Source organism: Protopterus annectens, chromosome 13.part0 (genome assembly GCF_019279795.1).
Source record: "Protopterus annectens isolate FY-2018-M chromosome 13.part0, PAN1.0, whole genome shotgun sequence".
Taxonomy (NCBI): Eukaryota; Metazoa; Chordata; order Ceratodontiformes; family Protopteridae; genus Protopterus; species Protopterus annectens.
In genome coordinates this window covers 641,479,005-641,502,726 of record NC_056747.1, presented here as the reverse complement: position 1 = coordinate 641,502,726, position 23,722 = coordinate 641,479,005, and the positions used below count along the sequence as shown (strand labels likewise).

The window sequence follows — 23,722 nt, the reverse complement described above, 5'->3', positions numbered from 1 at the left end:
GGAAAATGATTAGCACTGTGCTGTTTACTAATAGAATAAAGTATATAGTCTTAAGATCTATAAAAAGTGAATGCAGATTTAAAATGGCCCAACGTAAAGTATCAGTTTTAATTTTGAGATACAAGTTTTCAATCTTTTTTTAGCAATGCTGGACTCTGCTGTGACAAATGGCGCTCATGGTGCCAAGACTTTCCTTTTAAGAAGTGGAAAGGATACTGTACAATGCATCTTTTATGAAACTGTAAGTAGTTTTACAAATTAATCAGTGGGAAATTATAATCCAGTTTAAGAGACGTTTGTACTTCCATGAAGGAAAATAATAATTAGGGCTTTCTTATGAGTGAATCAGGAGTGTTGCCATGGATGCATATCAAGCATAGACACACAAATATTAAATATAGATATGCACATCAGACTTTGATTGCTGCTGACCTAGAATACTTGTATCCTTTAATTTAACGTATGTATCCTAAATATCAAAGTAAAGATGTTATACACATGCCCAAATTCTTATACTGAGTGACTGGATAATTATTATTGCAACAGCATATAAAAAATAATGGTGCCTTCTTTGCTAGCTCACTTGTATCTTTTTATTCTATTTGTTCTTGTTTTTCCCTTACTTAATCTGTCTGAAGTTGTAATTTGTATTCAACAGTGTTAAGTATCAGAACAAAATCTATTGTGTTCACCTGAATGCTTTTATACCTTATATACCCAAAGATGATAGAACAGTTATCATCATAGTAAAATATTGTTCTTTTTGCATTAGATGTTCCTTTACAGAAAGATATATCATGACAATATAAAAAGTAAAGCACACGAGGCAAGATTCAGAGATATGGTGCACACTTCACAGGACTAATATATGAAACTTGCATAGAAAACATATATATGCAGTTCAGCGAAAACAAAGTAGTACAGCTGCAGATATGATATAATAATGCACACCATGCTGGCAGCTGGTGTGAGGTACATGTTTATATATACACAATACGAACAATCAAATTGAAGAGATTCACTTGTACCTTAGCTGTTACAGCACAGTTGCTGAAATGCATTGGCCAAGTAAAAATTACTGCACATCTATGACAGGATAGATGTTGTAACCTTCAGTGCTACAGGGAACATTCTATGCACAGGACACTGCTCCGATACACACAGATTCGCACACATACACATATGATTATAAATATAAACACACCTACGTATATAAGTGCATGTGAAAACCATATGCATTTAAGTATACATATGAGATTCCTGAATTTGGTCGACACAGCAAAATGTGGACAACTGCTCGATTGACTGCATTTGTTTGACATATGCAGATGGTCGACAGATGTGCTACATCAACAGTCCCTGGGTGTAGAATATTCACTTTCACTGGGATTTTGAAATGTTGAAGTTTTTATATATAATTAGCAAGGGATGTGGAAGGCACTGTGGGCTTACCCCTGACAAAAACAATGTTAATTTTGGTTTGTTTGTTTTGTTTTGTTTTCATGCTACAAGGATTTTCATAGAGCATTTGCAGATGACTGTCTCCATTTTCATTGTTGACCTTTTGTGGCCAATGTTCTTGGTATTTTGCTGTGTCGACCAAAGTAAGTAATCTCATATGTATACCTTCACATACCGTAGTCAAAAACATAGAAAGTTGTTTCAGGTTATGATATCATCAATAAAGTGTGACTACTGCTGCTGCTGCTGTAACATAGTGCAAGTGAGTGCAGTACGTCCTGCAGTACAGCTATAAAGGACCTGTAGCACAACAGGACAATGACATTTGTCACAGATCAATAAGCCTAAATTACATCTAAATATGGACCTGTACACAAGAATGGACAGCACACAGTTCAGAAACTTCCTTAATTGTGATGCCATCCCCTGTGTACCAATCCAGCTATCTGCACTGTGTATAACTCTCCCTTAAAGCTGTAGCATGCAAAACACAGACCCACACACACAAATTACATAAATATCTATCCTATTAAATGTAAAATTGTTCATTTTATTGCTTGGTTGAACATTCTGGTTTTACATATAGTTTGTATTGTGCCTAATGCACTGATACATTTATGGCTTAAATGTATGTGCTATTTAATGTCTGAGCTTGATGGACAGCAGAGAAAAAGTGAAGATTTTATTTTTGATTTTTTTGAATGTTCACCCCCTTCTCTGATTTTGAATGACTTCAAAGTGAGAATCTTCTTTTTCTTTTCCCGTTAGGGGTCACCACAGCAAAACAATCATTTGCAGAACAATTGGCAGTGGAGTTTTACAGTGTCATGTTGCCAGCCCGGCACCCAACCTTCCACAGAAGGCACACACACATTCACCCATTCACACCTAGGGCCAATTTAGAGTGTCCAGTCCACCTGCAAAATGTCTTTGGGATGTGGGAGGAAACCAGAGCACCTGGAGGAAACCCACATTACCACAAGGAGGACATGCAGACTCCACATAAAAGGTACCTCAGCCGAGAATTGAACCAGAGAATCTCATGCAGTGAGGTGGCAATGCTAACTGCTGCACAACCGCATACTTCAAAATGAGAATATATGAATAAAAACAGTGTGGGAAACTTCAGCAATGGAGGTGCAGGGAGGCCTACTCCTTTCAGAAATACTTATTTTATTTTGTAGGTCATGTTATTTACAAAATCTCATATTTCTCAAGTACATGTATTTAGAACTGTTACATAGTATAGCTATTGGGCTTTCTGGGTATATGCATGGGAATGCATGTTTAGCACTTGTGGATTTTGATATGACAAGTTTCATTTTAGTCTATTTTAGACTATTTCAGTTTTATACAGATGACGCTGAAAACAACAAATAAGAAGACTGAACCAACAGAATCGTAAACATGCAAAATGGAACCAAGATACTTAAAAAAAATAATTTTCTGGAGGCAAGCACATCCAACTTCCACTTCCTATACTCCGGCAACATCTAGCAAAATTACCAGACAGTGGCCTCATACGGTAGTGGAGGAGGCATTCCAGTTTCCAAATGCATTACAAACATGCTGAATTTATTTTATTTTTAAAATAACGGATGGTTCTCAAATCCGACCTTGAATCCAACTTCATCTGCTTTGTGACTTCAAGATCCACAGCTTAGTCCCCTCCCATTATCCATAATTCCCTCTTGTTCCCAAGATTACTTCATATCTCATTTACTACTCGTAGAGAGCAAACATGACACACTCAGCTCATGCTTTCCTCAGCTAAGTTATTGCTTCTTATTGCTATTGTTATTGTAATTTTGATAGTGTTTATAGTTTTTAGTCTTCTCTTTGTGATACAGTATCTTTCCTTGTATTTTTGTTCTATTTTCCCCTTACACAAAAACTTTTTTCTTCTGTGTAAATGGATCCCTTCCAGGTGTCTTTTGCCTTTGGCACCTCATGTCTTCTTTTAAGTGTTAGGATATTGTTACTGTACTGTTACTCATAGATTTTACCATTTTTGGTATTTTTGTATCATGTTTGACAAGCCATAAGGGTTAAAAAAATGTGTGGTTTGCAGTCCCAAACTTCCAGATTTGGATGGGCACTGCCCACTCGAATGAGGACTGCTCTATCTGTATGGCCTTTGGCCATCAGGCCATAATTGAGCACAGGAGTAAACTTGTCTTGAAGGGACTTCTTCCTGCTTCTGTGGGAAAATCATCTGAGTCTTCTCTTTCTGGAGCCTCCCTGTCTGGTTAAAAATCCTTGGACAAATCCAGAGGAGAGAAGAGTGATAAGCCCAGGGACAATGGCAAGGAGACAAGGAAGTACTCCCCTGACCACTCTCCTTCATCTCTTTTTTAGTGTTGGTCTCTAAAAAGTCCAAATCATTGGATCCTACTCCCCTCATTGGATCCAGTACCTGTACAGTCCAGGATCCCTCCTTTACTAGAGGTGAGATTCTCACTGGGGCTGATCTCCCCCAGCCTGCTTTCCCCCTTTCTTAAGGAGAGACTGATGCAAACATCATTTAGACCCCCATCTTTGTCTTCCTCTGCAAGGCCTGTTAGTTTCTGTTCAGAAGCCTGAAAGAAGCATATGTGGAGAGAATGATGAGGAAGTCATCAGGATTCAAATTCATCTGGGGATTTTCCAGGTTTGGTTTCTCATTGGTCCCATGACCCTTCCTATGATTGCTCCTACCTTGATCTGCTCTCCATCTTTGAGGGCTGTCAGTCTGAGATTTCCACAAGAGTTGTCCATGTCAGATCTGAAAATGTGGTCATCTTCTGCTCCAGGGACTTCTCTAATTCTATTGGTTCTGAGCACCTTGGATCCAGAGGGGTCTCAGAGCCAAAGCTTTGGTGTTGGTTCAAGAGGCAGGGGGTCAACTCCAAAATTGTCAGAGCCATCCATTCCTCTTGGAGCTGTGCTCCAGCATCAGTCTCAGAATGGAGTTGAGCTGTTTTTCTCTGCCATCCAGGTGTGGAGATCTTGGCTCCTACTGAGATAGTCCAGGACTCCTCCTCAGCTTCTGCTTTCAAGGTGAGCGAGAGCACTCTCCAGTGATGGTGAATGGACTCCTCTTCCCCTCTCAGTTCTGCCCACCCCTGAGCTTGAAACTCTGGATTCTGATCCTAAGAGATCTGTCCCATTGGGGCAGATGGTTTTTATAAGTCTTGAGACATTTCACATACAGGACACCCAACAGTCTTCCAAGTCTTCTCTGGAACATCCCAACTTTGAGGTTTCGTGGAAACATTTGTGTAAGGGGAGACACACTGACCCTCCCCCAGGAGTCCTTCCCTGAAGACACCGATTTTAATGAAGGGGAGGGATCACCACTTAAGGATGTCTCATTTGGAGAGATCCTCAAACTTTTGAGACAGAAAGGAGGTTGGTTTTCTGAAGCATAGTTGGTGTTTCTTCAGGCTTTTGGATTTGGCTGAGCTACTTCTTGGGTGGCCCTTTCCATTACTGAAATGATGGACTTGATCTCTTGGCAAGCAAGGAAAGAACCAGATGTGATGGAACTAATACCTAAAAAAAACAGCTAAATATTTTGTTCCTCTGAAAGACCAACAGTGTTGTAGCAAGGGCTTGGTAGTGGACACCAATAAGGAGCTCACAGAGGAGAGCTTATCTGTCCATCACTCTAACCAAGATTCTAGGGCTTTGAATAGATTTGGGAAGTGAATTTATGCTTCAGCTACCTTTACATTAAGGTTGTTGAACTACTAGGCACATATTACAAAGTTTCAGAGAGATTTGACAAAGCTGCTCTCCAAATCTCACTCTGGGTCCATGTCTGCATAGGGCAAGAAAACTGTGGATTCACAGCTGACCATCCTTCAGTCCTTATCAAATACCTCTATACATGTGATATCCAGTGCAAATGAGGGCACTTCAAGAGCCACAAGTACAGGCATTATCATAAGGAGACATGCTAAGATGCAGTTGTGTGACTTTGTGAAGCCTCTCAAGATGTTCTTTGTAAATGTCTCTTACGATGGTTGAACCCTTTTCAGACTTAAGGTCAAAGGCACCCTCTCCTGAAGTCAACAAGATGGGAAGACCCTTTCTGCCATAAGAATACAGTTTTTTTTACAGACATAATGCATGCCACTCTGCAGCCCTGTACTCAAACATTCAGATTGGCAAATGCAGCTTTATTGACCAAGAACTGCTTACCAACTTACATCTTCAGTGAGACTAGAGTAATGAAGAGATTCCAAGAAGTACTGTGGCTTAACGTGCAACAAAACACCGCTTAAATTTCTTAAAGCTATTGTCTTTCAGGTATGGCTTGTTGCAAATGTGAAACAAATGACCTGATGTTGTCAGTCTTCATTCATTCATGACAGTTGGGTTTCACTTCCATCCTTGGAACCGACCTGGCCATTGTAACAAGCTCACGCCAGCCAGAAACTCTTGAGCTAAGGCTACCCATAGTGCCTCTCTTCCCTTCCCTTCCCTTCAGATCTCATTTGCCATGTAGAGTTTCAAGATGTGTCAGGCCATGCACTCAAGCTAAGTGCTTTATTTTTCTATAAATTTCTCAATATTTTCTTTGTTATAGCTCCCCTCTTTCATATTTTTTAGTAGTTTATTGTATATTACCAAATTAGTGTGTGAGTACTGTTTTTACTAATTCTTCTTTCCCTATTTGGTATTTCTTCATTACCATAGTTGGCATAGGCCCCTCCCTTCCCTCTTACCTCTGGTAACTCTTATATACCATTGTTGGTACCCCACCCTCTTTTTCTTCTTCTTCTCCTTTACCCTTCTGGGTATTTCTCTTGTTAAAGCACAAAAGGCATGGCAGTAGGTAATGGCAAAAATGAGGTGTACCTAAAAAATGCAAAAGAACAGTTTATTGTAAGCGCTTTCGTTTAGTACATTCACCATACTTCATCAGACATACTTAATTAAGAAATTAACTCTTTTATACCACATCCCCAACAAATAAAATCCAGCAGCCAATGAAAAAACAACAGTTACTGAAACTCATTTAATAAATGTAATACACATATCTATATATACATTACTATAGAAAATAAGTACATATAAAAATATATAAAATATATATAAGTATACCATGACTCTTGCTACCATTGTTGGTACGCCTTAAAAAAATTCTTTAACTTGCACTGACTTTCACTGTTGTGTGTGTGTGTGATCGTGTGAATTGTTGTGTGTGTGTGTGAGTGTGTGTGTGTGTGTGTGTGTGTGTGTGTGTGTGTGTGTGTGTGTGTGTGTGTGTGTGTGTGTGTGTGTGTGTGTGTGTGTGTGTGTGTGTGTGTGTGTGTGTGTGTGTGTGTGTGTGTGATTGTGTGAATGGCTGTTCATTACTTTTGTGATTTACCTAATGATGCCTCAGAAACAGAAAGGTACAACTGGATTTAAGCAATGCGATAAATGTGGCAGAAAGATGTCCATCTCTGATGGGCATCTTTCTTGCATTTATTGTTTGGGGGTGCCACACTTAGAAATTCAGCCTCAGTCCGAACTCTGTAAGGGTTTGTGTGCCTGGACCCTTCCAGAGAGTCAGAATAAGTTTTTCCTAAAGGTGTTGTTAAAAAAAACTTTTCAGAGGCTTTGTCTGAGGCAGAGGTGTCAAATACTCCTAAAAAAGAAGCAAAAAAGAGGAGCCACTCAGTTTCAGCATCTCCTCAATCTCAGGAATAAAATCATCCAAAGGCAATGTTTCCATGGAACCAAAGTCTAAACAATTGAAATCGGCACTGACAACTGTCTCGGTACCTAAGTCTACAACCTCTTCCATGGTGCTATCTATTCTCATGGAATCGACTAAAGTTACTATGGTACTGACACCTTCCACGGTACCTAAGACCCTCTTGGCACCAATACTAGTTTCCCATGTAAAACTAGTCACTTCCCCTCCAACACAAGCGTTTGGTCAACTGACCGCAGTGTCAAAGGTCGAATCACTAGCCAGGACTCGATAACCCCTTTGTTGGTCAACAGCTCACTCCCTTTATTGATTGTCCAGAATCTCCCTTGGGGATGTCTATTCATTCCACCAGGAGCCTTTTGGAGCTTGATGTAGATAGACTGGTGGATTAGCTCTTGGCAGCCAGAGATATTCCAACCCCATCTAGGACCTCCCTCCCACCGAGAGCTGAGGTCTTTTTTCCATGGACTCCAACTTATCTTCCTCCTTCGACCTCCTCGCAGGATTTGGAGCCCTCGATGCCAACACCTCTCCTGGTGCCAACTTCTCTGGTACTGATGGTGGATCTCACCTTGGTTCCGGAACCCACTTTGTGGACCTCGGCTCAGCTAGAGCCGACTCACCCACAGGACTGTGACTTGGCTGCTGGTTCTGGAATACCTAGTATGGCACAGATTTTTTCCACGCGCCATCTATGGTTCCGGTTACTTTGACAGTTCCAAGTCCTCTCGTAGCTCCTTCTCTGGAGGTGGGCTCATTGGAGCAGGGTGTGACCCTGGTTCTGAGGTTGTCTTTCTCAGTTCTGGGCTCCCATCCCTCTTCAGGCAGGTCTGCCTTTCAGATTATGGAAACAGCACTAGCCTCAGCAGGCTCACAGTTAGCACCCTCTATGTCAGAATGTCATATCTATGTACCCTCTGGCTCACAGCTGTCACAGTCTACTACATTGGGGCAGCGGGCATGGGAGAAGCAAGACACCCTATTGTAGGGTACCCACTCTTCAGAGTCCTCCTCAGACATCCCCCCTGATGAGCCACCTTGTAAGAGATTGTGCAAGAGGAAGCACATTAATTCTCCAGAGGAATCTCTCACTGAGGATACAGATTATGATGAAGGGGAAGGGTCCCCATGGCCACCCCCCTGAAGATGTCTCCTTTGGAGACATCCTAGACATCTTAAAGCAGAGGGGTGACCAGAAGCCCACCAACTCTTCTTCCAAGGAATCTGTCCTCTTGCAGGCTTTCCATGCCTGACCTTCTACTTCCTGGGTGACCCCGCCTGCAGATGAGTTAGTCAAGCTCATTATGCAGCATGCTTGGAAGGCCCCTGACACCACTGAACCAATTCCTTGGAGATCTGACAAAATTTTCTCTCCCCCAGAGCATCAACCCCACTGGTCCAAGGGTTTAATGGTAGATGCTATGGTGGTGGTGGTGGGCACAAAGAAGGAACTCGCAGAAGAGATTCCTACTGTCCATACTCCAAACTGAGATTCTCAGAAGTTGGACAGATTAGGGAAGTGGGATTATGCTTCAACAACCTTTGCCATATGGTCATTGAATTATATGGCATATTTCACCCATCTTCAAAGGGACCTGATCACTGAGTTCTCAGGAATCCTAGCAGGAGTAGTGTCTGACGAGGTATGTGATAAGGTTGCCTCCCAGTTTGTGACCCTAGAATTCAGCTCCAACTCGTCCATGCAGTTGATTGCAGATACAACCAAAGGGCCGGCCAGAGCAGTGGGTGCAGGTTTTGGCATGAAACGTCATGCCTAAATGCACTTGTGTGACTTCACAGACCCCTTCAAGTCTTCCTTTGTCAAAGCTCCCATTGATGATTCCTCATTGTTTGGCCCAAAAGTTAAAGACCTATTAGCCAGGTGTGAAAAGGATGGAAAGACCCTTTCTTGCTGTGGGCATACTTTTTTTCACTCCTCAACAACTCTATTCCAGGAATCAGAGAAGTGGAAAGATGTGGTTCAGAAAGTCCCAAGGGCCTTTTTGGGACACAGGTGGTGCATTTTCTCCCTGGGTTAGAGGAGCGAATTCATCAGGAAGATGCCCTTCCCATGGCAATGGGGGCACACGTAACCAGGGCTTCAGAGATTCTTTCTCTGGGCAACCCTATTAGTGCTCCTGAGGAGTGGATCAATTGCTTACCCCTGGAGGCAGTCGGGGGAAGATTCTCTCTGCACCACTTAGCCTGGCTCTCAATAACATCAGATTCCTGGGTGCAGAAAATAATTACCAGAGGTTACCATATCTCCTTTGATCTTTATCCAAGGTGACAAAGGCAAAAACATGATGTTCCACCCAGTCAGAGGAATGCAGCATCTCAAGAAATTCAAAAGCTGCTTCAAAAAAGAGTCATCCAAACAGTCCCACCAGACCAAAAAGGATCCGGATTTTCCTCAAGATTCTTTTTAGTGCCAAAAAAGACAGGGGACTGGAGACCAATTCTAGACCTCAGTATCTTGAACAAGTTTGCCTGACAGACAAAATTCTGGATGATCACAGTTCAGTCTATTCTTCCATTTCTGGAGAAAGACGATTGGATGTGCTTGATAGATTTTCAGGATACGTATTACCACATAAAAATGGAAAAGTGCTCCAGAAGATACCTCCACTTCCGGCTGGGAACCAATCATTACCAATTTTGCGCACTGCCCTTTGGTCTCACCACAGCCCCCAGGGTGTTCACCAAATGCATGGCAGTGGTAGCAGCTCATCTGAGGTTGCAAGGATTCCAGGTGTTTCCATATTTAGACGATTGGCTCCTTACCGCCCCCACCAGGCATCTAGTGCTTCACGCCTTATACTACATTCTAGAGCTGGCAGACTTCTTAGGCATTTCAATAAACAAAGAAAAGTCAAAACTGGCAACCACTCAAAGTATAGAGTTCATCGGAGCAACATTTGATACAATATCTTGTGTGTTTTTTCTACCTTTTCACAGACTTCAAAGGTTAAGGTCACAGCTTCAAGTGATACTCTCTCAAGACATAGTCCCAGCTCACTTCATCTTACAACTATTAGGATCAATGGCAGCGACAATCACTCTAGTGCCCCTGATGAGGCTCCACATGAGGCTGCTTCAATGGCTCCTAGCATCAAAGTGGTCTCTGTCAACACACCCGATGTCTTATCCAATCTGAATAACAAATAGATGCAAGCAGGATCTGAACTGGTGGATGAATCCAAAAGAAGAGTTATGGAGTCGCCCCGTTTCACCCCCTCAGCCCAAGGCCGTAGTGACCACGGATGCATCCTGAAGAGTGGGAGGGTCATTATCAGGGAAAGATAGTCCAATGCACTTGATCTCCCTTTAGAGGCCAATTTGCATATCAATGTCCTAGAACTGTGGGCAGTGCTTTTAGCGTTGCAAGCATTCCAGTCTGCCCTTCCATTGGGGGACAATTGCTATCCAATCAGACAACATGTCGGCCATTTGGTACATCAACAAACAGGGAGGAACCAGATCTTATCCTTTATGTCAGGAAGCCTTGTGAATATAGCAATGGGCAATTGTATCCAACAACCTTCTGATAGCAACACACATTCCAGGGAACTCCAACGTGATTGCGGACAAACTGAGCAGATGCTTTCTTTTGTCTCACGAGTGGTCTCTCAATTCCATGGTAGTGGTGGAGATCTTTCATCATTGGGGTCAGCCTTGCTGTGATCTGTTTGCATCTCCCACAAACCACAAATGCTGCAGCTATTTTGCCCTAATCCCCCCTCAGGGAGAGTCCTCAAGAGATGCTCTTCTGTACAATTGGCCCCCGGGACTGCTTTATGCCTTTCCTCCTTTTCCCCTAATACCCCGGTTTTTGAAGAAAGTACAACAGTTGAAAAGCAAAGTGATTCTCATTGCACCTTATTGGCCCCATCACATCTGGTTCCCCTTTCTCTGGCCTCACCTAGTTCACTGGCCGTGGACTCTGGACCCAACTCCAGGACTGTTGTCTCATCCACAGGGGCTGGTGCTTCCCAACCTACAAAGTCTCAAGCTGACTGCTTGGTACCTCCACTTCCAGTAATTGCCAGGCAGAATAATCTATCTTCCCCAGTACAAAAGAAACTTCTGGGTTCGCATGCACCACCCACCAGGAAACTTTATCTTAGTATATGGAACAGATTTGTGATCTGCTCACAAGGGGAAGGAGTTGACCCCTTTTCAGCCTCAATTAATAAGGTGCTAGAGTATATATTGACTTTACTCCAATTGGGAGCCTCTACTTCTACTATCAGAGTTCCTTTAGCAGCTATTTCAAATTTCCATAATGATTTTTCCTTGATGCCTCACTGCCTTTACAAATAATTTCTAAAGGGAGTAATGCATTTGAGACCACCTTTTAAAGAGCCCCATTGAGCCTTGGAATTTGACATTAGTCTTACAATCTTTGATCTGTCAGCCCTTTGAGCCAGCAGCCACCTGCAATATCAAATTTTTATCTTGGAAGACTTTATTCCTGGTAGCCATCACTTCAGCCTGTAGAATATCTGAATTGAAGGCATTGTGTGTAAAGCACCCATACATCATTTTTCATAAAGAGAGAGTAGCCCTTAGGACTAACCCCTTTTTTCTATCCAAAGTTGTCTCAGACTCAAGCATTAACCAATCCATTGACCTGCCAGTTTTCTTCCCAAATTTTTCAAACAAAGGAAAATATTATTTGCATTTGCTGGATGTATACAGACAATTATGTTTTTACTTAGAACAAAATCATTAAGGAAATTGTACCAACTGCTCATGTCTTTTTCAGGCACTCAACTAGGCAAACCAGTTTCTAATGTCACCTTATCAAAATGATTGAGAAATTACATCATCTTTGTTTATCATCAAAATAAAATGAACCTATTAACTAAAGTCAAGGCTTATTCTACCAGATCAGATTCCACTTCAGTTGCCTTTCATTCTAGAGCCTCCATGGATGACATTTGCCCAGCAGTGACTTGGGCTACCCCTCATACCTTTATCACTCATTACAAATTGGATATGGTCTCCAGAGGAAGAGCATCCTTTGGCTCTGTGGTGCTCAGTAATATCCTTCCATAGGGCCTCCTGGGACATAAAGGAGCTAGGGAATCTGTCCCAACTGTCATGAATGAATGAAGATTGCCAACATCAGATAAAGAAGTTATGTTCTTACCATAACGTTCCATCTGTGTTGTCGATCTTCATTTATTCTTGACATCCCACCCTCCTACCCCCTCCAAAGATTCCTGGAGGTACAGAACTAGTCCTGGTTCTGTAGTAGGGCAGTTGCTCAGGCAAAGCTTCTGCTTTTTTATTTCTTTGGGCAAAACTCGATCTGAAGGAAAGGGAAGACGGGCACTATGGGTAGCCTTAGTTCGAGAGTTGCTGGCTGGTGCGAGCTTGTAACAATGGCCGAGTCATTTCCGAGGACTGAACTGAAACCCAACTGTCAAGAATGAATGAAGATTGACAACACAGATGGAATGTTATGATAAGAATAGAACTTCTTTTTATAATTCTCCTGCTGAAATGCATAGGATTCTTCCTTCTGATGTAATGACAGTTCAGTACAAAGTATTCTCTGCCATTATTATACTTAGCATACTGAACAAAAGTTGAACATTACACTCACAAAGGAAACAATGTATAATGCAAAATGTTAGTTGGTGGCAGTGAAGATTTCTGAACCATTGGATCTAGTGGCAGTGTATGAAAGGCCATACCTCAATCCCCTTTTGAATGTTAAGCTTAATTGGGCATTACGCTTTCATTATCTTCACGGCTATTTTTTATTTATTTTAGTTTACATTTGTTTACCGGGAAAGTCCGACTAGACACAGGTCCTTTTTCAGCAGAGGCCCAGAGAGAAAAGCTCCACAGAAAGGAACATACAAATTCACAATATTGTACATTCCCTTAGTACATTTTCACAATATACATTTACAATATATGCCACAGTAATGCATTTGATATCACAAAGAAATCTATACACAACAGTATAGTCAGATTCATTACAGACACAAAGCAGGGAAAGCAGGGAGAGAAAAAAAAGAGATAACTCCACCAAATAAGAATACTGTGCTGGTAGATATATACGATGAACATATACAATAAGACAAAATACTTGTATTGGACTTACTTTACATTGTGTTTCAGGTCCCAGAGACATTTTTCAGTGGGTAAAAAGACAGAGTAGAATCTTCAAAGCTACATAGAATTACAGTAGTGATGTATTAGTTTTCATGGGAGGAGAGCTAAGTAAAATGTTTTTCTTAGCCTGGGTTAGGACAGGAGCATATCCATGTTTTAGTTAGATGTGTTTTGAGGGTCTTTTTAAATTTTGAAGAGGTGGTTAATAGTTTGAATGTTTCGAGGGAAAGAATTCCAAAGTTTTGCTATGCAATATGAATAAAGAGATTCTCCAGCAGAGTTGTTAACTTTAGATACCTTTGTCGCTCTTCTTATGTGCATTAAGAAGATGTTGAGGCTTGGGTGTTCATTTAAGTAGTTTATTGTATACAAATACATCAGGATAGATGGCAGGTATATTAAACTTAAAAGAACTATCTGACTGACTACATACTTGTGTGCTCACACTCTGGCTGCTCACTCAAAATGGCACTCTTGCTTGCACGTGCTGAGTACCTATACGCATGTACTGACTCATTGGAAAGCTTCATAAAGGTATATCAAAGTTATATCTACATCCTCCCTATTTACTGAGCTGTCTCATATAAACAATGATATTTTAATAGAAATGTAATTATACAGACACTAATAAAGAAAAATAACTGTCATGTCCAGGTTGATGTGCATCTGGAACTAGGTTTCGAGATGTGACCTGATCTCATGACATAATAAGTTAGGACTAGATTTAGCAACAGAGACAGTCACTGGGGAATGTTCTGCTTGAGGACTCTCAGAGATTTTCTCAGGAACGAGGATTGCTGACAGAATGTTCTCTGGAACAGGAACATTGGACAAGTCACTCTAAGAACTAGAGTCTTTGCCACAGGCAAGATGCTGTTACTCTGGTTCGGACACTGGTAACAAATGCTTCTGATTTCATCTGAATTCCATTCCTTGTGATTCCACAATGTACGATTTTGGCTCTTGACACAAACTTTTCACAAATCTGATGCGATTAAAATCTTTTGACGTCTGCATCCTCACAATCTCCCATTTCCAATGAGCTCAGCAGTTTGCTGATTTTATCATAATAAGACTTTTGGGACAAATGTTTTTTCAACAGTTGGGCTTTTACTGCTTTGCTGCTTTTAGCACTTTGAACCAACAAATTGCTACTGATTGGTAGTGTGGTTTTGGTTTGTCTCGGCATAAGTCATTGGGCAGGTGAACCAAAATGTTTATCAGGAGGAATGTTTCTGTGATTTAACAAGTTGAAAAAAACATTGGTATTGTCACATCTGGATTTCTCTAACAGCTATTTTGCACTTGGAACTGCACATTCAGCCAAGCCGTTGGACAAAGGGTATTCAGGACTACTCGTAATATGAACAAAGTCCCACTCTTCTGCAAATCTCTTGAACTGCTGACTATTAAAGTGTGCACCATTGTCAGAAATAACTGTGTGGGCTACCATGGACAGAAAAATGTCACTTCAACTTAGTAGTGACAGTACTGGAAGTTAGGTTGGGAAGTAGGTCAATCTCATACCAATTTGAATAAGTGTCTACTAACACCAAGTAATGTTAACCATTCCACTCAAAGATATCTGTGGCTACTGTCAACCAAGGTAATTCAGAAATCTGGCTTAACTGAAGTGGTTCTTTTTGTTGATGTGGCTTTGTACTATTACATACTGAACAAGATGAAAGTACTTTCTCAATATCTCTTGACATAGTAGGCCAGAATACTAAACCTCTCATCCTTCTTTTGGTAGAATCAATTCCTGGGTGACCACGATGCAAAATCTTAATATACTCTTGTTGCAAGGACTTTGGAACAATCACTTTAGGACCTTATATGATGATACCTTTGTCTGGCAAAATCGCATCTCTGTATGGAAAATAAAGTTGCACTTCTACTGATAAACAACATTGCTTTGAAGGCCATTCTCAACTGATAAAGAAGTTTAGCTTCTGTAGAATTGGATCTGAAGCTGTGTGAGTTACACATTAAGAAGTGTGGAAGAAAAATGTCTCACTTCCATGACTTCAAAATCAAGTTGCTCATCGATATGCTGTTCTGTGTTTTTTCTGGGCAATCTAGTTGAGGTATCAGTAAGATAAAGAAGTTTGCCTTTTGTGTAGACAAGATTGAAATTGTACTTTTGCAATTTGAGCATCATACATTGCAATCTGGCTGGAGCTGTATGTGTAGATTTTCTCAAAATAGTAACTAGAGGTTGATGATCAGTTTTGATCTGAATAGGTTGACCATAAATATAATCATGGAGCTTTGAACATGCAAACACAATTGCCAAAAGCTCTTTCTCAATCTGGACATATTGCATCTCAGTCTGGATAAGAGCTCTTGATGCACAGACTACTGGTCTACCCTCTTGAAGAATAACTGCACCTAGACCAAATTTAGAAGTATCACAGGAAAGAGTAATTGGTTTGTGAACATCGTAGTAGCTGCGAGTTGGTAGGTTGGCAATTTTCTGTTTCAGGACATCAAATACTCTTTGCTGATGTTCTGACCATGACCAAATTACATCATTGCATGGCAGCTCTCATAATGGTGCTGAAAGTTGGCTTAAATCTGGAGTTAATTTGCCTAGATAATTGACCGTGCCAAAAAAACATTGTAGGGCTTGGACATTGTCTGGGGCTGGCATCTTGAGAATTGCTGGATCTATGCCTGAACTGGTAAACAAGTGACCAACATAAGTAATTTCCTGTAGCCTGAATTTGGACTTCTGATGATTCATCTTGAGTCACTTTACATGCTCTTTCCAGAACTTTCTTGAGGTTTCTGTCATGTTCAGCTTCACTATTACCTCCTACTAGAATATCATCTACTATAATAGCACACGGAGAGCTAGAAAAAATTTGCTCCATCGCATGCTGAAAGACTTCACTGGCAGAATTTATTCCAAATAGCTTTCTCAGAAATCTGCATCTTCCAAATGGAGTACTGGCTGTGGTTAACAATGAAGCTTTTCTGGCAGGCAAAATTTGCCAAAATGAACTCTTTGCATCTAAGACAGAAAAAACAGTGGCATTTGGCATGAGGGCAGCAACCTCTTTGACTGTGCTCATTGGATGATGAGGCCTTTTTAATGCTTTGTTGATCTCTTGGATCAGTACATATTCCGACATCATCTGATCTTTTCTTATGAGCTACCACCACGGAGGATACCCATTCAGTAGGTTATTTTCCTGGACAAATTACTCCTAGCTGCACCATTTTGTCTAGCTCAGCTTTGGCTCTGCTCTGCATAGCTTCTGGAACTTTTGTGCTGGTCTGACAACTGGGGCTGACCTCTGGGTCTAACTTCATGGAGTACACAGCTGGTAGTTTGCCTAGTTTGTCTGCAGAAATATCAGCATGCTCAGAAATAATAGTTTGGGTGAAACCTGAGCTGTTGTCATGCAGGTTACACGGTGAACTTCTTTATTAAGTGAAAGCAGTCCCATTTTCAAATTGTCTCTGAGGCCTAATAATGACTGCACGTGTCTCTTGATTACAAAAATTGCAACTCATAACTGCTCCTAGCAGAGTAACATGAAAGCACGACTGAGCCTTTGTTTTGAATCTCTTCACCACCATAAGCAAGAAGCTTTGCACACTTTGTCAAATCAAGTTGTCCTGCAGGTTTTACTCTAGCAAACATTTCTGCTGACATAACATTGCACTTTGAGCCAGTATCTTCTTTGAGTTCGACTGGACTCCCATCAATCCAAACAGGACAAAACATCTCATTCTTTGCCCACAAATCTACTGCATTGACTGTTTCACCAAGCACAGACATACCATCAACATAAAAAGTAGGGTCGCAGTTTTCTAATTGATCAACTTGCCTCTTGGAATGCCCTCTTTTAATAAAAGAATGTGCCTTATTTGATTTACAAAACCTTTGAAAATGATTCCACTTATTGCAAGAATGACACTGCTGACCAAAAGCTAAGCACTTTTCTCTTTTGTGTTCATGATTACCACCACAATTATGACAGCTGACTATGAAGCTAGGTGGGGGCACATGTTTTGATTTTGCTGACACACACTTATGCTTCACTGAGCATGGTCTGGAATTTGCTGGAAAGACTCGGGGTTTCCCAGAGAATGTTACAGGACCTGCAGTAGTTGCCATGTGCTTGGACGTGTTTATTTTAACCACGTGCTGCATACTATCAACATGAGCTTTGTCACTGTGTCTTCCACAGCTATTCCGATCTGTAAGCATACTTGTGTGCTTTTCTGTAAGCTCATATATCTGACAAATCTCAATAGCCTTATTTAATGTCAAATCACTGTCTCCAAGCAAAATCTTTCTCACTGTGTCATTAGCAATACCACACACAAGCCTGTCCTTTATCAACTCATCCCTCAATTCACCAAATCTGCACGTTTTAGCCTTATTTCTCAAGTCAGTTATATATGCTGCAAAAGTTTCACCAGCCTTTTGATCTCTTGTGTAAAATAAGTATATTTCCATTGTAATATTCATTTGGGGGTTACACATTTCTCTAAATTTACATTTTAAGCACTCTGAGTCTTCCCTTGTTTCAGCTGGTACTACTATATGGCGGTCTTCACCCTCTTTTGCAAACACAGTAGGTGCATACACAAATGAATGCTCTCATCCAATGGCCTCGGAACCAACTAAATTAGGCAGAATAAATGCCTCTGTACATCTGTCTTTGTCAGTAAAAGCAGCCTGTATGAAAATATCATATTCCTGCTTAAACACTCTCAAATTTTCTGCAATATTGTTATCAAAAACAAGCGGTGTGGGTTTGCAAAATCCTACTGCTGTGCCCATAGAATATAGTAAAACAGAATGCAAAATCGCCCTTTTAATTATGTACGAACATTCACACACACACCAGGTACTTGTAATAATATTCAAATGTACAATAAATTCTTTGAAATACTGTATTGTGCGAAAGATGCCTTGAAACAACTGTCATTTGTGAAATATTCTTTTAAACAACTTTATAGGTTCATAGGTAGGTACTAGGCTATTGGCCCTAGGGCCTATATAAGCCTAGCCAAAAAATGTACCATGGCTTTCGCCACCCAAGAAAATTATTTTCCTGTGCCCCTGTCAAGCAGAGCCACAGAAGTGATCCCTGGGGTGAATTTCCCATTTCCCATCCAATCATCAAGATTTTTCTTGAAGAGTGCTAACGAGGAGCTCTGTGTGACATAGATAGGTAGGCTGTTCCAGAGTATGGGAAGTCTCTGGGACAGGAATCTATCCCTCCAGCATGTTCTGTTTATTGTGGTGACAAGGTTTAGGTCCTAAAAGCATGTAGCTCGAAGGGATTGGGATTTCTTTAAGTGGAGCATGTCCAGCAGCTCTGGGTTTGACATAGCTTTGTATGTTAGGCAGAGATCACCACTGAGTAGGCGATATGCGATGGAGTAAACCTGTCGTTTTTTGAGACGGTCTGCGTATGGCATCTGTTTGAGGCCAATAATCCTCTTTGCGAGGTATTTCTGTGGTCTTTCCAGTTGTTGTAGATGTCTTGTGAGGTACATACCAAAAGGAGTGTTGTACTCTATAATGGGTACTCTCTAAAACTCTTTACTTTGTGAAATAGCTGCACTGTAATACTGCACACACTTGCAAACACTTTGCACAGTTTGGATACTTTGAATAGCTTTAGTTAATATGAAAAAGTAGCACATAGTGAAAAAATATGGTCGTTTTCCTTTTTTTGTACCTTTTATGTGATTTGGATATTGTTTCAAACATTTTTGTAATTATTTCGAATATTTTTATCAATATGTCACAGTTTTGGGCATTTTGTTTAATAAGAAATTCATTTTGAGCATTCTGAGTGCTTCATTTTATATTTATAGTGAAAGAAATCATTTAAGCAAGTTTTAGTACCTGGAATTTGTTTCTGACCTGTTTTAGCGAGTCGTTTGAGCAGCTGGGATGATCCACTCCTGTATATTCCTCCATCTTTAACTGGTTGCCTCATAGCTGTAACTCTGGATCCCATTCTGACACCATGTCACTCTTCTTATGTGCATTAAGAAGAAGTTGATGCTTGGGTGTTCATTTAAGTAGTTTATTGTATACAAATAGATCAGGATAGATGGCGGAACATTAAACTTAAATTAATTATCTAACTGACTGACTACATACTTGTATGTTCACACTCTGGCTGCTCACTCAAAATGGCAGTCTTGCTTGCATGTGCTCAGTACTTGCATGCATGTGATGACTCACTGGAAAGCTTCTTAATGGTATCTCACACACTCTGATCTACACCTTTAGTAAGGATTTGCTATTGGAATGCAATATTCGATTGAAGAGTGAGGTTTGAGGAGGTTAAGAAGGGCAGAAGTCTTGTCTGGTTGATAGAGTAGTTGGTGGGCCATGGTCAGTCGGTTGTAGACTAGTAGATTTGGAAGTTCTAGCCAAGGCAGTTGTTTTAGAGCTAGGTAGTGATGTGATCTATAAGAAGATTCTGTGGCAAACTTAGCAATTTTATTATAGCATGTGTCTAGTTTGTTTAGATCGGATTTCCTTAGGTTAGTGAGTATAGGTGATAAATAGAGAAGGGTGGAGACAAGATGCATTTTAGCAATGGTACTTTTTGTGTTATTAGCGAGAAATTTTTTATGTCTATATAATAACCCAAGTTTGTTGTGTACTTTTTTATAATCTGTTCTATGTGAATGTCGAATCTCATGTTGCTGTCTGTGCTTACATTGAGAAGTTTGGTCTGGGGTACTGGGGAGATAATTGTATTATTAGTTGATGAGATATTGAAGTTATAGGGGGGAGTCAGTGGCTTTCGTGGGTTGAAAAAGCATGAGCTTAGTCTTATTGGGGTTAAGAATGAGTTGGGCATTAGCTAACCAAGATTCAACTGAAGAGAAGGACAGCTGGGTTATAAGTTGAAGTAGTTGGAGTGTGGGAGGTGCACATATTAGGATAGAGTCATCTGCATACTGGACAAAGAAAGTGTCGCTTGTCCTTCTCTAACATTAATAACAAGCAGACAGGGGGGTTCATTTAGATGCTTTAATATGCAGAAACACATCGGGATGGATAGCAGCATCATAAACTACAAACAAACTAGTTAACAGACAGACATTACATACATATATGCTTACATCGCAACAGCTAACTAGAAAATGGCAGTCAGGCTTGCACATGCTCAGTATTTATACACTTGTGCAAGATCTTGGATACCTCATTAAAGGTATACACACATATTGATCTACATCCTCCCTCTTAAAAAGAGTAGCCTTTGAAAAAACAATATCAGAGATAGACATGCATTACTATAGACATTAGAAACAAAACACAGTGATGTTAAGTTGTCTATCTCACCTTCATTCTTGCTGGATGGGTTCGGAGCCGATCCTCGGCTCCAACTCGGCCTTTTACTAAAGCTCGAGAGCTATTTACTGGTTCGAGACCTCCCCTTATCCCACAATGCTAGGCGTCAGATATCCAGATCTCGTTTGCCGCTTCAGCTACGAGGTTGCATTTTTTTACAGGCTCAAGGTTGTATAATTATTTATTGTATTTTTTGCTGCCAGTTTTGTGTAATATTTAGTTATTCTTCCCTATTAGTTTAATTAGATTGTGTACCCCTTTAGATCCCACTTAGAAACTCTTTTTTCAGTTGTTACAGAGTTTTCTTCACCCCCCCCCCCACCCTTTAGGGTAGTGTTAGGCCTAGTTAGCTGCCTTTTTCTAGTCTTATAGTCATCTTGTATAATATATATATAGATATTTTTCTTTGTTAGTGATAACTGTTGTGGTTTTAGTGGTATTGTTACTGTTAGTTTTACCTAGTGCATGTGTGTGTGTGTGTGTGTGTATTGTTTTAAGCACTAGTTAACTTTCCTTGGTATCTCTTCTGTAATATGTCTAAAGATACCAAGGTCTCAGGTTTCAAGAAGTGTGACTTGTGCTGTCAGAAGATGTCTCTGACAGATGGTCACACTTCTTGTGTTTATTGCTTGGGCCCCCTACACCTGCAGGACTCCTGTTCGGTTTGTCATGCCTTCAGTCTGAGAGTCCTGCAGGAGCATAGGAATAAGCTCATTTTGAGGGGCTTGTTAAAGCCAGAAGGATCCCGGCCAAGCCTTCATCGGGGAAATCCTTAAAGCCCACCAAACCGTCGGCTCCCTGTTCGGAGCCGACGCTGAGCGGAGCTTCTGCCTCCTCGTCAGTTCCGGCTGGAACCGACACTTCGAGACCTCAGTCGGCTCTGACATTGCTATCGGTGCCTTCTCTGAGCCAAAAGCATTCGAGGTCTCCCTCGTTAGAGTCCGTTTGTTCGGCTCCCAGGTCTCCATTACTCCAGTCAGAGCGGAGCCATAGATCCCATTCCTCTCGGTCTTCCAGGCTATCTGATCATGACTTGGAGAGGGTGGTCAGTAGGCTCCTTAAGCCGCAGGCACTGGCCAAAATGTTGACTAGCCCTTCTCAACAGATTGTGGCTATCCCTGTGTCTTCAACAGTTCCTCCTCTGACTCTACCACTGTGTTCGGTGCTGGAGCTTGTTGGGGCTCAAATCGTCGGAACGTTGGAGCCGATACCACACCTTTCGGCTCCCTCATCGGCTACGATCTCTTCAATGGTTCCATCCTTGGAGGGATCTGAGTGCCGAGACTCCCTCATCAGCTCCGAGGGAGCGAGTGGCATCGGACCCTTGTCCAACCCCGTTCTCCCTCTCGGGGCCTCTGCGCAGGTGAGCTCGGCCCCAACATTGGCCTCGGAGCCATCCTCTTGGTGCCAGGAGGGGTTCACATCTCTTTGGAGCAGGGATCCTCTTCTCTGCCTGATAGGGATGCCTTTGACATCATGAGGAGCGTGCTGATTCTGGTGTAGGCTCCATGATCGACCCCTTTGGCTCCTCCACCTATGGTGTCTGTGTCGGTCTCTGTCCACCCTCCTGACCCCAAGTGTGGAGAACAGTCACTCCAGGTAGCCCCATTGGGTGTATCTTCCTCTTTCGAGGCCTCCCCTGATCATTCAGAGGAGCCCCCTCGGAAGAGAAAATGTAAGAGGAAACATGTTGACTCCCCCGAGTCAGTCACCTCAGACACCGACTTGGAGGATTTGGAAGGGTCCCCAAGGTCCCCCTCTGAGGATGTCTCCTTCGCAGACATCCTTGAGATCCTTAGGCAGAGAGGGAACTGGACTGCCCTTAACCCTTCAGAGGATGAGTCGGTGTACCTGGATGCGTTTGGTTCTCACCCTTCCACCTCCTGGGTGTCTCCGCCTTTCGAACCGCTCATGGAAGTGGTGGCTCAGAAGGCATGGACAGCCCCAGACACAGTGGAACCAACTCCCCGCAGGCACACAAAATTCAATGTTAAGTTGTCAATCTCGCCTTCATTCTTGCTGGATGGGTTCGGAGCCTATCCTCGGCTCTGACTCGGCCTATACTATAGCTCGAGAGCTATTTTTACTGGCTTGAGGCTATCCTATGTCCCATAATGCTAGGAGTGATATACCCAGATATCGTTTGCCGCTTCAGCTACGAGGTTGCGTCTTTTTGCCGGCTCCAGGTTGTATTAATCTTTTTCTTCTATTTAGTCAGTTTTTTGGTTTCTAACCTTAGCGATAGTTATTCCTAGTTACTACCCTATAGATCCCTGTTTAGAATCCCCTCTTAGGTAGTTTTTTTCTTCAGTTTTCCCCTCACTAATAGTTAGGCCTTTGGCTAAACTAGTTCTGTAGTAGTAAATCCCTTTGGATTTTTTCTGTAAATTTTTTTCTTGTAGTGTGCCTAGAGTTAGGTTGTGTTAAAAAGTGTTGGGTTTTTTGTTTTTTCTGGGTGTGTTACAAGCTCCTTGTGTGTGTGTGTGTGTGTGTGTGTGTGTGTGTGTGTGTGTGTGTGTGTGTGTGTGTGTGTGTGTGTGTGTGTGTGTGTGTGTTGGCTGATTGTGACTAGATCAGTTAGAGTTGTCGTTTTCTGCCCGTCATCCTTGTTTCAAGATGGCAAAAGACACCAAGGTCTCGGGCTTCAAGAAGTGTGACTCATGCTGTCAGAAGATGTCTCTGACAGACGGTCACACTTCTTGTGTATATTGCTTGGTCCCTCTGCACCTGCAGGATTCTTGTTCTGTCTGCCATGCATTCAGTCCAAGAGTCCTGCAGGAACGCAGAAATAAACTTATTTTGAGAGGCTTGTTGAAGCCTGAAGGTTCCCCGGCTAAGCCTTCATCAGGTAAACCTTCCAAGCCCGCCAAACCGTCGGCTCCATGTTCAGAGCCATCTCCGAGCGGTGGTGCTACTACTACCACTGCATCGGTTCCGGCCGGAACCAATGATTCGAAGCCTCAGTCGGCTCTGACTCTGCTGTCAGAGCTGTCTTTGAGCAGAAAGCGTTCCAGGTCTCCTTCCCTAGAATCTGTCCATTCGGCTCCGAAGTCTCCCTTGTTATTGGAGCGGAGTCACAGGTCCCGTTCCTCTCG

General features: G+C 41.8%; 1 protein-coding gene across 1 annotated transcript in view; it reads left to right on the top strand.

The window, feature by feature from the left end:
* Window positions 1–23,722, top strand: part of SPATA22 (spermatogenesis associated 22) — a 1,591,573-nt gene that overhangs the window by 1,236,674 nt on the left and 331,177 nt on the right. The window contains exon 7 of the mRNA XM_044054327.1: window positions 144–241. Coding sequence (XP_043910262.1) covers window positions 144–241 — 98 coding nt within the window. The remainder of the gene's footprint in view (window positions 1–143; window positions 242–23,722) is intronic.